The following is a 15,684-nucleotide window of genomic DNA, read 5'->3' on the forward strand; positions in this document are numbered from 1 at the left end:
TGTGATTTGCACGTTTGAAATATTCACAGCGGAAAAGATTGAAACGTGTTGCTGTTCTAATGAAACTATGTGCGAGGGGTCACACTTGACACGCTGTGAACGAAAGCGTGTGCAAGTAGACTAGCTAGATCGCCTACCTAGCGATTTGTTTATTTTGCTCAACTGCATCTGATCTCCCCTTAATCTTAAAATGAACAGTGGCACTTTTCACAGAATTATAGGCCTAGGCTACTTCGTTAGGTATATAAATCTGATGTATCTGATTTGGAACTCTCACGGAAGTAGATCATTGTAGCCCATGTCCATTCGTTTCGCTGCCTGTACTTTTGCCCGAATTTGCATATGGAGTTAAAATCTAGGTTTGGCAGTGTTTTAATTTTTTTTGCCAAATCTGGTCCACCATCTCCATGTCAACGTGTATTGCTGGTGGGGGTGAGTTTTCTAGAAATTAGCTGATGTGTGACAGAATGCGTTCTCATTGACTTGGTTGGTTCATGCCCGAACACGAACCGGGGGGAGCGTGAGGTGGCGAGGTCGAGAAGAAACGTGCCAAAACCCTAAGAATGTGCGCGAGATTGGAATCTAGTCGAACCCTCCTTATAGGTGCACGCGGGCATCCCAGCGTGCCTCAGTGAGGTATAATACTCTCAAGTAAGGCGTGCTGGCTGTTTTATGTCGATCAACGTTGAGGTCAGAGCCTTTTTTTTGTAATACTTTTGTTCGTACATCAGTAGCAAGTAGCTGCAAGGTTATTTCTCATATTTAACACTACTATATTCAATAAAGACGAACTTCTGACCATCATTGTCCCCCAATATAGCCGATCCCTTTTACTTGTAGCTAAGTAGGCCTATTTACTGACACTGTAATTAACCGTTAGCATCAAGAATTCAAGCATTCATGGACGTTTTTTTGGTGACTGTTATTGTCAACATTGTGCATTTCGTTCTAAACCCAGATTCAATATAGACTACCTATAAACACCCAAGCGGGAAAGAGCAGACCTATAGGTAACCTAAATAATGTCAACATAAAATTGCCTAAAACATTTTCATTATAAGTATCCTTCTTTACACAACTGAAGTGTACTTTCGTACATCTGTAGTCTAACATTCACATATTGACACCTTTAAGTAGCCTAGGCTGTGCTTATACGCAAAATACTTTTCGCTTGGGTACACGAGGTATTGGCAACAATCATCTGCATGTATCGGAACACTTACTTCCATCTTAGGTCAATAGAACATGACCTAGATTTCATTCTAAAGCCTCCTAGTAATCTACATTATGTAGCTTATTGCACCTCGGGGAATAACTTTCAAGCAATTGCATCATCCTTGTTTATTAATAACTGTTGGTTGTCTTCCAGACCTGGACCTGGTCCAACTTGACTAAACTGTATACATCACCCTAAAGACGGATTCCCTTCCTCCACAACAAGACAAACGCTTCCTTAACCCTTGTGTTCTCCTCGGGTCGTTCTGACCCATCAGTCATTGTGACCCACCGTCGTATTGCGACAACTTTACCGCATACAAAAACAAAGTGAAGCATTTTCTTTTAACCGTCGGGCTGTCTCAGACCCCCCACATTGCGAAGGTTAAAAGAAAAGTATTTTTATTTGGTTTTGTATTGGGTAAAATTGGGTAAACACAATGATGGTTCGTTATGAACCTTTGGGTCATGTGACCCGAAGGCAGCACGAGGGTTAAGCACCGTGGATATTTATTTAACCCTTGTGTTATCTTCGGGTCATTCTGACCCATCAGTCATTGTGACCCACCGTCGTATTGCGACAAATTTACCGCATACAAAGACAAAGTGAAGCATTTTCTTTTAACAGCTAGGCTGTCTCAGACCCCCCACATTGCAAAGGTTAAAAGAAAATTATTTTAATTTGTTTTTGTATTGGGTAAAATTGGGTAAACACAACGATGGTTCGTTATGAACCTTTGGGTCATGTGACCCGAAGGCAGCACGAGGGTTAATGATATTTCAGGCTGTAGCAGAGCAGATATCCTTCACAGATTCATGAACTCTCTGTTCACAGTTGTAAAGCCAGATATGTAAACGGAGCACGAGCGTGTTGCAATGAACTTCCAATTTTTCCAGTAGAAAAATCTGTCACGCCTTCGAATTAGATTAAGTTTTGTCTCCATGTATCGTCGTTTGAACAGGTTGTGCCCTAGGCTTCATTCTTTTGACATACTTTGGGCAAATATGATGGGGACTAATAGAAAACATCTTTCTTAGAGATTAATATAGTGGCAGTTGGTCCTTCGAGCTTCCGAGACAACATTTTACCTACATGTAATTTATAACATCATCTATAGTTATTAATTATTATCACACAGGTGATTATTATTATCACCTGTGTAAAGGCCCATGTGTGTACGTGCGACAGAGAGACAGTTGTGAAGCAGGCTGGTGTGAAAGACGTCTGTCTCTGTGTGTGTGTGTGTGTCGTCAGCATGTAAAGGAGACATGTATGTGATCAAGCCTCGTGCATATAGTCCGTATCATGATGACCGGAGTGAGTTATGATAGCCGGTGCGTTCTGACAGCTCACCGGGGCCGCCGTCTGCCGAGATGCGCTGATATTTCACCAGTGTGCCACCGCATAATGAGCGTCAACGCAAACCCGGCGGCGGCATACGTTATTAACGGCTCCCGCTGATGGAGCGAGCTTGTCACGCAGGTCATTATTTGCCAATTTCCATGGTTATAAACCAGCGGCCCGCTACTTCAATATAAATTCATAGAGAAAGAGAGAGCGAGCGAGCGAGCGAGCGAAGCGGTGTCCCGTGAGAGAATGCGCGTGAAAATCCCATTCATTACTTGGAGGCCGCCTCTCTCGGTAGAACTGTTTAGAGAAGGCTTAGCTACCTGAAGGACGCCTCCATGGCAACCCTAGCAAGGTCATCCCATAATAGGTCTAATTAATAACACATATTATGGGGTGGATATCCTAATGATCTGGCATTATGTATGTGTGGGTGCTTGTCAGGTTGAGTGGGAGGACCTGGAGATGAAACAGGCAGTGCTTCCTGTTGTCATTATCTTTGGCTGCTGCTTGGTCGAGTGGTTTTGTCCAGAAAGTACTTAATCTTGGGCCGAGAGCACTTTGCCAGGATGAAAGTCTAGACTTAACAGAAACACGCGCACGTTACACGCACACACGCGCACGGGTATTGTTCCAGAGTGATGTCAGTGCATATAGTAGCGCGAGATTGCAGCCAGCCCATTCCTAGGTTACCTCAGTCGAACACCAACGCCAAGTTTTGGTGCCAAACATGGCTTCAGTGGTGACATCAGACCCTGTCCTTTCCTGTGACTGCTTGCTTGCGTGCGGGTATGCAAGGCCAGTTTTACATGACTCTCTCTCTTTCTCTCTCTCTCTCTCTCTCTCTCTCTCTCTCTCTCTCTCTCTCTCTCTCTCTCTCTCTCTCTCTCTCTCTCTCTCTCACCCTCTCTCTCACCCTATGTCTCTCACTCTCTTACCCTCCCTCTGAGAGAGAGTGAGAGTGAGAGACAGTGAGTGAGTGAGTGAGTCTCTCTCTCTCACACACACACCCATATTCTCTGCTACACCCATGAACACTTTTCCTCGGTTAAGCAACATATCATTACATTCCATCATCCTCAATCAGAGAACACTGCCTTGGAGCCGAGATAGCGGCCCACCATCAACAGTTGAGTTGATAGAAGAAAGATGACATGGGCTGCTGTGCATGTTATGAATATTACATGAAGTGTGTGTGTGCGTGCGTGCGTGTTGGGGGGTGATCAGTCACAGGAAGTAAGGACAGTCAGTTCTGTCCGTTGTGTGTAACAAAGAAATGACACATTATTCAGAGGACCGGGGCTGTTGAGCGGCGTCAACAACAAGACGGATGCCGGTTGGTCAGAAAATTGCCAGTGGCTATAAGAGAAGGATGAGAGAAACAGAGAGGGCGAGAGCGAAATGTACGATAAATGGGTAGACAAAATTCCATTGCCGAACTCATATTCTAGGCCTGTATGTATGTGTGTGTGTGTGTATATGTGTACCCCTCCCTTCTCTCTCTCCTTCTCAGTCACTCAGAACCGGTCTGCTAACGGAGGCCACAGTGAGCTTTGTCCACCTTCACTATGACCACTCCACCCACCTCTGGCTGCCAAACAGAACAGAGAGAGAGAGAAAAGGAGAGAGAGACACAGAGAGAGAGAGAGAGAGAGAGCGAAGGAGAGAGAGAGAGAGAGAGAGAGAGAGAAAAGGAGAGAGAGAGAGAGAGAGAGAAAGAAAGAAAGCCTTTTCAACCTCAATTTGTCTGCGGGAGTTCACCACATGCTTCCTTTAGCTACCGATCGCTTGCTCTTCTCTCGTCTCACCGAGCGCTTCTGCTTCCGCCTCATGTCCCCAACTCAGCTACTCAGCGGGACAGAATGCCACCGTTTTCTTGGGTCCAGGTTGTTTGTTGCGAAAACGCTGCAGGCTAACTAATTACCTTCAGTGCTTAGCCAGGGCCCTCACAGCACCCTGCTCTCTCTTTCCCGCTCTGTAATGCATACACTCGTTTTACGAGCACGGTTAAATATCACCCTGCCTGTATCACAGGGCTTTATCAACAGGGCAGTTATCTGAATTCTTAATACCCTGATGGACCAATATACAGCAACTCCATTTGGCATTATTGTGGCTGTTAATCACTTTGCCTGCAAAACGAAGCCATTTTAATTTGGTTTCTCATCCCTTTATCCACGTCTAATATTGATATTAGTTTCTCTGCTGAGAAACTATCCATATATAGCTTAGTGTGTTTGGCGCAATTTTTGTGGGGAAATGGATGTGATGTTTATCCCTGGTCAGAAGTGGTGTGTGTCCTTAAATTACTAAGACATTTTGCAACTTCTGTACTTCCAAGACAGACAGTCCTGTGCCTCTACCCCCAGTCCTGTGCCTCTACCCCCAGTCCTGTCCATCTACCCCCAGCCCTGTGCCTCTACCCCCAGCCCTTTGCCTCTACCCCCAGCCCTTTGCCTCTACCCCCAGCCCTGTGCCTCTACCCCCAGCCCTGTTCCTCTACCCCCAGCCCTTTGCCTCTACCCCCAGCCCTGTGCCTCTACCCCCAGCCCTGTTCCTCTACCCCCAGCCCTTTGCCTCTACCCCCAGCCCTGTGCCTCTACCCCCAGCCCTGTCCCTCTACCCCCAGCCCTGTGCCTCTACCCCCAGCCCTGTGCCTCTACCCCCAGCCCTGTCCCTCTACCCCCAGCCCTGTGCCTCTACCCCCAGCCCTGTGCCTCTACCCCCAGCCCTGTCCCTCTAGGCCCCACGCCGTGTCCCCAACAAACAGCCCTGCCAGACAGCAGACTAACATCACCCTGAGACTGCCACTCTCACTCAGCCTCCCCTGTCAGGAGCCCCTCCCCCTCCCTCCTGATTGGCTGCCGGGGAAGCTATTAGCATGTCTCCCAGCTTGGCACTGGACACTAACTCCTGGGACAGACCGGGGGAGGGGAGGGGAGGGGGGAGGGGGGGAGAGGGGAGGGGGGTGGAGAGGGGAGAGGGGAGGGGAGGGGAGGGGAGGGGAGAGGGGGAGGGGAGGGGAGGGGGGAGGGGGGGACTAGAAGAAAGGTGGAAGAGAGAAAGAGAGTGCGTGCACTGAATACCAAACACTAATCTGTATCATCCTCTCACTGTGGCGGCTGGACTGCCCTCCTCTTCCTCCTCCTCTTCCTCCTCCTCTTCCTCTTCCTCCATAATTAGAAGGCAACAAGGATCTCTTCAGAGACACTTCAGGACACTTTCTGAACGATGGTTTAGTTTTAGTTCCCCCCCCCCCCCCCCCCTTTTCATCAAGGAGCTTGATTCAGTCAGCAGACCTCAGTCTCCCTGCCAAGGATCAGGGCATTGTGGCGGCCAGTGCTTCTGCTATTTCCCAGAGAAAGGGTCCTTAAATGGGCTTTTTCTACCTCTTATCCCCACCACAACATGTGGGGATGCTCTGGAGAGATAGAGGAGGTAATCCTAGTCCATGGCCTGCCAAGAAAATCTTTCTCTCATACACTCTCTCTCATACACTCTCTCTCATACACTCTCTCTCTCTCTCTCTCTCTCTCTCTCTCTCTCTCTCTCTCTCTCTCTCTCTCTCTCTCTCTCTCTCTCTCTCTCTCTCTCTCTCTCTCTCTGTCTTCCTCTCTTTCCAAGGAGAAACAGAATAGAACAGAACACCAAATCACAAACACATCCGGCTCTTATTTGGGTATTTAGGGTTTGTGTGGTTAGTGTGCTCCTGCATGTCCTGCATGCAAGATTATCCGTCAGTGCCTGGCTTTCCTCACCATCCTGGAAGCATTATTATGATTGTGATCATTAGTAGTAGTTATACTAATAGTACTGTCCTCCCTCCTGCATTCACACCTCAGGAAGTTATTTTGATGCTAATGTCACAAAGAACATCGTTGTCAGAGCTCGACAAAAAGCCTTGTCTGGAATCCCAGCTGTGACAGTTGCAGTGATGGGTGAGGGAGGGGGGAGGAGGGGGTAGTGGTGACAGGATGGGGTGAGAGAAGTGGTGCTATTGAAAAGGAAAAAGGGAGGGATGAGGGGTGGGAGGGATGAGGGGTGGGAGGAAGTGAGGAAGGACGTTGTGAACGTCAACATGTTTCTGATCGCTCAGACCCTCCCTCTCTACGGTGCGGATCCTGCCTGGGTGGATCACTGTGGCAGCGTGTCACAAGACGGGGACTGAAGCAGGCGCTTAGATATGACATCACAGGAAGTGTGATGTCACCGGCTTGTGACCTGTTTGTTCGACTCCAGAGTGATAATGAGGAAAAGTGATGTGTTGTGAATGTGATTACCATGTGTGTGAGTGTGTGTGTGTGTGTGTACACACCACTTTCAAAACTCATGCCAAAGTTAGATAAAACACAGTACATGGATTTTGGTTGAATATAGAGTCTGAATATACGTCTGAAAATCTTTCACCACACATTTGGTTGTGTATACAAGAGTACTTTAGCCTGTTACCATAACCTGACTGTGCTCTTCTCTTAATAGGTGGCCTCGGCAGATGGCCTCGTCCAATGGGCTGTGTCGCTACGGCGCCCGAATCGACTGCTGCTGGGGCTGGACCCGACGGTCCTGGGGTCAGTGCCAACGTAAGTGTTGCCATGGCAGTGCCTGGCGGGAGGGGGGGGTGATGGAGGTTACTAAGCACAACCGGGGGTTTCTGTGGGGGTGGGGGGGGATGGGTAGGTTGGTCTCTGGTTCAGATCTGGGTCAAATACAGTCCAGTGAATATCAAATACTTGTTTTTTAAAGGAAGTGTTTTAGGTGTACTTGTTTTGGTTCAGACTGTGCACCACTGGGGTCGTTCAAATGGTTTGATGGAACAAGCATAACTAAATCAATTGCACCTCAAAGCAAGTATTTGGCAGAATTTGACACACACACACCACACACACGCACACAGACCAATTGATTGGGATGCAAGACTATCTTAGATAGGTAGATTCTGTCTGGATACCTGAACCAGAGGATATGTTGTGAATCAACTCTTACCCCCCCCCCCCCCCCCACACACACACACACACACACACACACGCACACCCTCTTCCCTTCTGCCCCATGACACAGTGACAGATCTCAGTTATCACCCCATCTCTCCTCACCTCCAGTCCCTCAGTGGGACTGTCACCATTCAGGCCTGTGGGCTAAGATTTGCATACATGTAATTCACATGTATTTTAATTGTATCACTTGTACATGTAATTCATCCTCGGAGAGCGTTCCTGCTCTGCTGGCTTTGGGAGTGAGCCTGTGGGGGGGCTGTGTGGTATAAATACGATGGTATAATTAGCAGAAGGGTTCTGGACGCTTTGCACGGTGTGCTAAAATGAAGGATACTGCCTGGCTTGGTTTCCACAGCTGCACACACACACACACACACACACACATACACACACACACCAATGTCTCCTGGCCGTGGATGCCGTCCAGTTTTGCACATTCACACAGGACTGCACTGCATGCTTCCTCACTGGCTGAAAGCCCCAGGTGTTTTGAGACTAATGGCTGTGGCTAATAATACCTGCTTCCTTTTGTTGTACCGCAAAAGTTTCTGTTTAAAACGTTTGTGTTGCATTTGTGTGTTCCAAACCTGAATTGTTTGTTTGATTTTGTTCAGTCATTTGAATTGGTTTGTGCTCAGCCTAACTTGTCATTTCATGCTATCTTTATCTCCTGTCGATTAGACCCATTTGTCCTTTCGTACACCAAAGAAATACACTTCCTGTAAAGTCCTGTTTACTGTCAGCTCAGAATCAAGTCCTCGTTTCACCTCACTGGTTCTGCTCAGGCTGATCCACTCGGTTCTGCGGCAGTGACGTTTGGAAGCCTACCTCGGTATCCAGTACCCTCCCTCCCTCTAACCCCCCCACCCTACCCTCCTCCTCCCTCTAACCCCCCCACCCTACCCTCCTCCTCCCTCTAACCCCCCTACCCTCCTCCTCCCTCCCTCTACCTCCCTCTAACCCCCCCACCCTACCCTCCTCCTCCCTCTAACCCCCCCACCCTACCCTCCTCCTCCCTCCAACACCCTCCCTCTATCCCCCCCACCTCCACCCCCGAACTTGGCAGCCGTCCAGCCAGCCAGCCAGCTGCCTCTCCTCTCCCCTCCTCCCTGTGGCCGTGCCAGCTCGGTGAGCCTGGAGCGAAGGCAAGCCGGCATGCCACTAAGAGATCAGACGGGAAATTATACATGATGGACTGTGATCTCTTCTTTTCCCATTCTGTTTGGGCGCTGTCCGGACGTAGCTGGAATTGAGATTATTTCGAGAACTGTGAAGTGCGGAGAACGAGAAGTCAGCACATCCGGTCGATGACCATATCCTGGAGTCGTCCCCCTCGGGCGGGTCCAGATCGGGGGAGTGCTGGTGGGGTGGACCAGACATCGGCGCTACAGTGGAGGTGCTGCCTGGTCATAAGTAGACTTTTAAAGACATATTTTTAGAGGCATTACTGCCTTTCTAATTTATTTTATTGATTCAGATAGTCATTATGGAGAGGACAGGACATGTGGGAGAGAGAGAGAAGGACACTGCCAGATTCAAACCCAGGCCGCCGCATCCATGCCTCAGCCTTGCGCACATCAGACCAAGCCACCATAAACAGTCTTCTATAGGAGGATATCTGGACCTGGTCTCCAGTACCGGTTTCACTAAAACGTTGGGATGTGACTGAATCCATTTACATTTGTCTTTACACTTTCCGGAAGCTGACCAACGGAAATTTCAAGTCACGTCGAGAATGGAGTTCCTGTGTCTTCCTCTCCCCCCCCCCCCCCCCCCCCCCTCCCCGTTAAATGACCGTTCCACTCAGACCTTCGCCGCGCTCCACCTGTGAGTTCCTTCGCCGCGCTCCATCTGTGAGGAGGAAAACTGTATCACTCCCCGCTCCGCCCCCCTCCCCCTTCCCTCCCTCGTTGCAGCGAGCTTTTGCAGCGAGCTAAATCGATGACCACTGAGGAAACCTCAGTGTTAGCTCGCTAACGCCCGCAAATACCCCTGACCGACCGAGATGCACGGATCCAATCACTTGAGACCACAATCAGTCCTCCATGCACCTCCTGCAGATTTACACCTCAGAGATGGAAACGGAGAGGGGGGAGGGGCGGGAGGGAGGGAGGGAGGGGAGGAAGGTGAGAGAGGAGGAAGGGAGGGGGGTGAAAGTACAAAAGAATTACAAGCCTGAGAGAGAGAGAGAGAGAGAGAGAGAGAGAGAGAGAGAGAGAGAGAGAGAGAGAGAGAGAGAGAGAGAGAGAGAGAGAGAGAGAGAAAAAAGAGGAAATACAAACTGGAGGAAAGGAGAAAGTGGTGAAAGTGAGGGTGGAATAGTAGAGAGCATAAGGATGGAGAGGAGGAGAGATGGAGGAAGAGGAGGAGAGAGGGAGGAAGAGGAGAGAAGGGGGGAGAGGAGGAGATAGTGAGGGAGAGGAGGAGAGAGGGAGGAAGAGGAGAGAGGGAGGAAGAGGAGGAGAGAGGAAGAGAGAGGGAGGAAGAGGAGAGAGGGAGAGGAGTGAGTGTTGCTGTAAGAGATGGAAGCTATGGACAATGACAGCGTGGGGTTCTGGTCTGAATGAGTGGTCTGGTAGAATCGAGAACTTAATAGATATGGCCTGTGTTTAAAAGGTCCTTGAACCAGAGGGGAGGGAGAGAGAGAAGGACAGAGAGAGAAAAAGAGACAGGCGGTGAAGGAGAGAGTGTGTGTGGGGGGGGGGAGAGGTGTGAGGAGAGAGAGTTGGAAGGAGAATTTAGAAGAAAAAGCAGAATTGGGAATGAGTGTGAAGTATGAAGCCAGGGGCCAGAAAGAAATAAGAACAGTGTCTTTCCTTCTTTCTCTTTTCCTCATCCTTATTCCTCACTCTCTCTCTTCATCTCTGCCTCCTTGATAAGCCCTTCCCTGGAAGAATATATTAAGTAAACTTTGGGGATGAAATCCTGAAAGTCAGGATCCGATAATGGTCGAATGAGGATTAAAATCAACGGAAACTTTTGGAAAGTCTTGTTGACTCTAAGCGCTAAGGAGCTAAGGGTTTTGGAAAAAGGATGTGAGAATAGTCAGGAATTGTCAGGATTGGAACTATTGACAGTTTTATGGTAACATCTAACGGCAATAGGACAGGATTACATTCTTTTTCACAGAGGAATTCGCTGTTCAAACTAGAAACTCAGTGTCAGTTATTCTCATCCTCCGGAGAGCGCCTCGGCAGTCCTGTGGTGGTGGTTTTGCTTTCATTCACCAAAGGAGTGTAACGGAGAAATTGAACCGTACATCACAGTCTGCCTGTTTGCAGCACACTACAAACTCCGAGCGCCCAAAGACTCTTTCTTCTGCATATCTTTTAAGATGCGAGCGGTCGGGGATATGCCTAATTAATCACCGGGGAAACAGCGCGGAGGTCTCAAAATCATCTGAACGTCGGTCTGTTGCCAGCGCTTTTGGATATCAGGATCCGGTGACGATTGACTCCGTCAAGGCCGTGTACTGCTAGAAGAGAACCGCACAAATAACATATTTCGCGTTCGGGAATGCTTTCACATCATATTGTCCCAGCATGACTTTATAATCACGTGCACAATTCTGACTGTTATTGATTTTTAATCCTTTTTTTTTCTTTTAAGCCTGCCATTGTGTTTATGTTTCTGTCTTGTGTTTGTTTGTGTGTTTGGCCGTTTGTTTTGCAGCTCTCTACGCCTTAGCGCACCGAGTAGTGGGGATAAGGTGCCAGAACCAAGGTTAGCTCAACACGATCTATTTCCTGGTTGAAGCGTCATATCCTCTGGGTTCAGGGTTTCACTAACTTATTTATAGAGTCAGACCCACTCACACAAACATACACACACACAACGAACATGCACACACACATACACACACCTACACACACACAACGAACATGCACACACACATACACACACACCTACACACACACAACGAACATGCACACACACGTACACACATACACATACACACACACAACGAACATGCACACACACATACACACCTACACATACACTCACACAATGAACATGCACACACACATACACACACATACACACACACAACGAACATGCACACACACTAAAACACCAAGGACACTCTTTTATGCAGACACAAACACACTCACACATTGATGCAAAAGCGTGCACACACACACACACACACACACACACACACACAGACACACAGGCTCTTGGATCAACAGTCTTACACGTTGACTTAAGACTTGGATTGTTGTTGTAACAATAATAGAAAAGTAATACAATACAGTAATACAAAAGTATTGATAAAACAAAATAACTAAATTAAGTTTTATCCAACATGCTTTGAAATAGAATTAAAAAAATCCCCCTTTTTGGACGTTTCCCCCGTTACAAATCTCCATCAAGGACCATTCACGCAACCTGAAATCCACCAATAATGCCAGCTATAATTTAGGACCCCCTTCTATTCAACATCATTCGACGGGGTAGGGTCAGGTGGCCAGCCAGAATGCCTGATGGAAAATCTAATCAAAGGGAAGGGTGTCATCTGGGGGCGTGGGCAGATGGTATTCCTGGAACGAGGGCGTGCGAGGTCACTCTGCCAGGGAGCGGCCATGTTTAGTCGACTGCATCGTTTGATCAGAGTATATATATGAGCGCCTCTTGATGTGGTTTAGGGGCGAGGGGGATTTCCCTTCTCATGCCAAATAGGAGTTAGCCACGCCCCTTTCACTGAGCTGGGTCACATCTAAGCATGGCCACACACACACACACATATAGGTGCACACACAAACTCACATTCAACACAGACACGCACATTCAAGCACACACACGCACATGTAAACGTACACGCACACGTGCTCTCACGCTCATCACTTACAGTAAAACTGAATACCAACACAGCTTGTGTTTTATTAATACACGATTTGACTGTCGCTTAGAGGATCCCATCCAGATAAGGAGTCTGACCCAATAAACCACCAGATGCCCCCCTCCCCCCTCCTCTCCCAAACCCAAATTAGGCCTCCCCTTTCTCACTTATATCTGAGACCTAATCGAGAGCTCTCAATGTTTTGCATGTCACACAAATACCCACACGCACGGGCGCACACACACACAGCAAAATACCGGTGTGTGCACACACACGTACAGCAAAATAAACACGTCTACACACACACACACACACACACACACTCTTTAGATTGAGCCATGTAATAAAGAGGAGTGAGTCAGGTGATGTGTATCTTGCTGGAGGTGGAGGATTCAGAGTGGTTCTGTTGTCTTTGAAAGCAACCCAGCTTGCTTCAGCCTTGAAAGACTAGAACCAAGCCCCGCTTTCATGTCAAGCAGCCTCCTAGCCAAGGGTGAGACGCTACCATGAATCACAGACCCGCGTTCAGATAAGAGCGCTTTTTACGGGATTAGACATATTGGATATAAGGTTCTGCTTTCAGGGTGTCCATTTTTCTTTGTTCCATTCTTTTATGGAAAAAGCCTGTAAAGGGATAGTCCGCTCAAAATCCAAGCACATCGTGATGTCAGACACTTACCTTTTTCTCGCATGGCTTCTTGTATTCTCTGTCTCTTTCCCTCTCTATCTGGATCACACACACACACGTACATGCAGGCATACACACCTCACTTCACTCATCTGAAACCTCCACACACGCTCTCCTACATGTTGCTCTTCCCACTGGCTCATCCGTGGGGATAATTAACTGCTCTGATTTCCCTGTATTATGACAGGCTAATGAGGCTGTTAATGGAAATTAGAATCACTTGGCTGCGTCCTCGTGTGGCAGCCTTTGAAAGCAGGCTGAGAGATACTAGCAAGTGAGACCAGCAGTATACAGGATGGCAGGAGAGACCAGCTGTATACAGGCTAGCAGGAGAGACCAGCTGTGTTCAGGCTAGCAGGAGAGACCAGCTGTATACAGGCTAGCAGGAGAGACCAGCTGTGTTCAGGCTAGCAGGAGAGACCAGCTGTGTTCAGGCTAGCAGGAGAGACCAGCTGTGTACAGGCTAGCAGGAGAGACAAGCTGTATACAGGCTAGCAGGAGAGACCAGCTGTATACAGGCTAGCAGGAGAGTCCAGCTGTATACAGGCTAGCAGGAAACCAGCAGTAGAGCACAGCTGTATAGAGGCTAGCAGGAGAGACCAGCTGTATGCAGGCTAACAGGAGAGACCAGCTGTATACAGGCTAACAGGAGAGACCAGCAGTATACAGGCTAGCAGGAGACCAGCAGTAGAGCCCAGCTGTATAGAGGCTAGCAGGAGAGACCAGCAGTATACAGGCTAGCAGGAGAGACCAGCAGTATACAGGCTAGCAGGAGAGACCAGCTGTATACAGGCTAGCAGGAGAGACCAGCTGTGTACAAGCTAGCAGGAGAGACCAGCAGTATACAGGCTAGCAGGAGAGACCAGCTGTATACAGGCTAGCAGGAGAGACCAGCAGTATACAGGCTAGCAGGAGAGACCAGCGGTAGAGCCCAGCTGTATAGAGAGACTATCCATAGAGAGATCAGCTGTATATAGACCAGCAGCAGAGGTAGATGCAGAAGAAAGTCCAGATATAGAGCGACCGGTTGTAGAGAGACCTGCAGTAGAGAAAGACCAGGTGTATAGAGAGAGATTCTGGAGAGAGACCAGCAGTATAGAGATTAGCAGCAGAGAATGGAAGATCTGCAGCCAGCCAAAGATTTGTGGTACATTTTGTTGTTGGACGTAATTTAGTTTGACACCAAAAACACAAATTAAATACTTCCTTTTGTTTTCGGTTCCATGTGGAACTGCACAAGCAAAGCGATACACTACTCATCCTGGTACAGTAGCATGTGTTAGCTAGGCTCCCCTGCAAGTACGGTATTTCTGTACTGCTCAGTAAAGTGTGTGTGTGTGTGTCGCACTTTCAAAGTTCAAGCTCTGAACAGCTTTTTAAAAATTGATTAAATTCTCCAAGGAAATGAACAGTGGCCTCCAGAGTGATCCATTATAATGGGAGAGACTGTGTGTTGAAGTGGTCTCTCTGGAAGATCTTATCTCAGTATTGAACTGAAGCCCTTTCGTTTCACTAATCTATGTAACTACACACACACACACTCACACACACATACACACTCACATAAACACACTCACACACACTCACAATCTATCAGATCCGGGCCTATCCCCAGGTATGCTTGGTATCACCAGAACCAGACACACACACACACACACACAGCTGATGGCTGAGGAAGTCAAATAACTGAAGGATTAAGAGCTTTGTCACACTGATCTGAGAGGAGCATACAGTCAACAAGAGAGCTGTGGACACACACACACTTTATTACACACACAGTTTATTACACACACACACTCATTGACACATACTCATACATATCAATCAGAGACAAAGCTAGCCTGGGAAGTGCACACCCCCACCCCAAACACACACACACACATTCAGACATGTACACACACACACACATTCAGACATGTACACACACTCTCAATTTGTGCACATCATGTCTGCTCATTTTCTGCCCTCCCCCTCCCCTCCCTCTCCTCCTCCTTCTCCTCCTTCTTCCTCTCCTCCTCGTCCTTGTCCTCGTCCTCCTCCTGCTCCTCCTCCTGCTGCTACTTCTCCCCCTCCCCCTCCTCCTCCCCCTCCCCCTCCTCTCCACCTCCCATTCCCCTCCTCCCCCTCAGCTCTCTGTCAGCATGGCTGTAAACACGGAGACTGTATCGGACCCAACAAGTGCAGGTGCCACCCTGGCTACACTGGCAAGACCTGCAACCAAGGTACAGTAACACACCTCCTGCCTTCTGTCTCTCTGTCTCCCAGACACTCTCTCTGTGGGTCTCACTCTCTGTCTGACACTCTCTCTTTCTGTCTCTCTGTCTCCCAGACACTCTCTCTCTGGGTCTCACTCTCTGTCTGACACTCTCTCTTTCTGTCTCTCTGTCTCCCAGACACTCTCTCTGTGGGTCTCACTCTCTGTCTGACACTCTCTCTTTCTGTCTCTGTCTCCCAGACACTCTCTCTCTGGGTCTCACTCTCTGTCTGACACTCTCTCTTTCTGTCTCTGTCTCCCAGACACTCTCTCTCTGGGTCTCACTCTCTGTCTGACACTCTCTCTTTCTGTCTCTCTGTCTCCCAGACACTCTCTCTGTGGGTC

At 48.4% G+C, this 15,684-nt stretch overlaps 1 protein-coding gene across 1 annotated transcript in view; it reads left to right on the forward strand.

Annotated features, from left to right (window-relative positions):
- The window catches only part of LOC134015505 (nephronectin-like), a gene marked incomplete at its 3' end in the record, with an annotated part of 15,923 nt that extends 616 nt beyond the window's left edge, over positions 1 to 15,307 (forward strand). Inside the window, exons 2-4 of the mRNA XM_062455041.1 lie at positions 7,043 to 7,143; positions 11,230 to 11,280; positions 15,215 to 15,307. Of these exons, the coding sequence (XP_062311025.1) occupies positions 7,043 to 7,143; positions 11,230 to 11,280; positions 15,215 to 15,307 (245 nt within the window). The remainder of the gene's footprint in view (positions 1 to 7,042; positions 7,144 to 11,229; positions 11,281 to 15,214) is intronic.
- Positions 15,308 to 15,684: the final 377 nt, after the last annotated feature.

Source organism: Osmerus eperlanus, unplaced genomic scaffold, assembly GCF_963692335.1.
Source record: "Osmerus eperlanus unplaced genomic scaffold, fOsmEpe2.1 SCAFFOLD_243, whole genome shotgun sequence".
NCBI lineage: Eukaryota > Metazoa > Chordata > Actinopteri > Osmeriformes > Osmeridae > Osmerus > Osmerus eperlanus.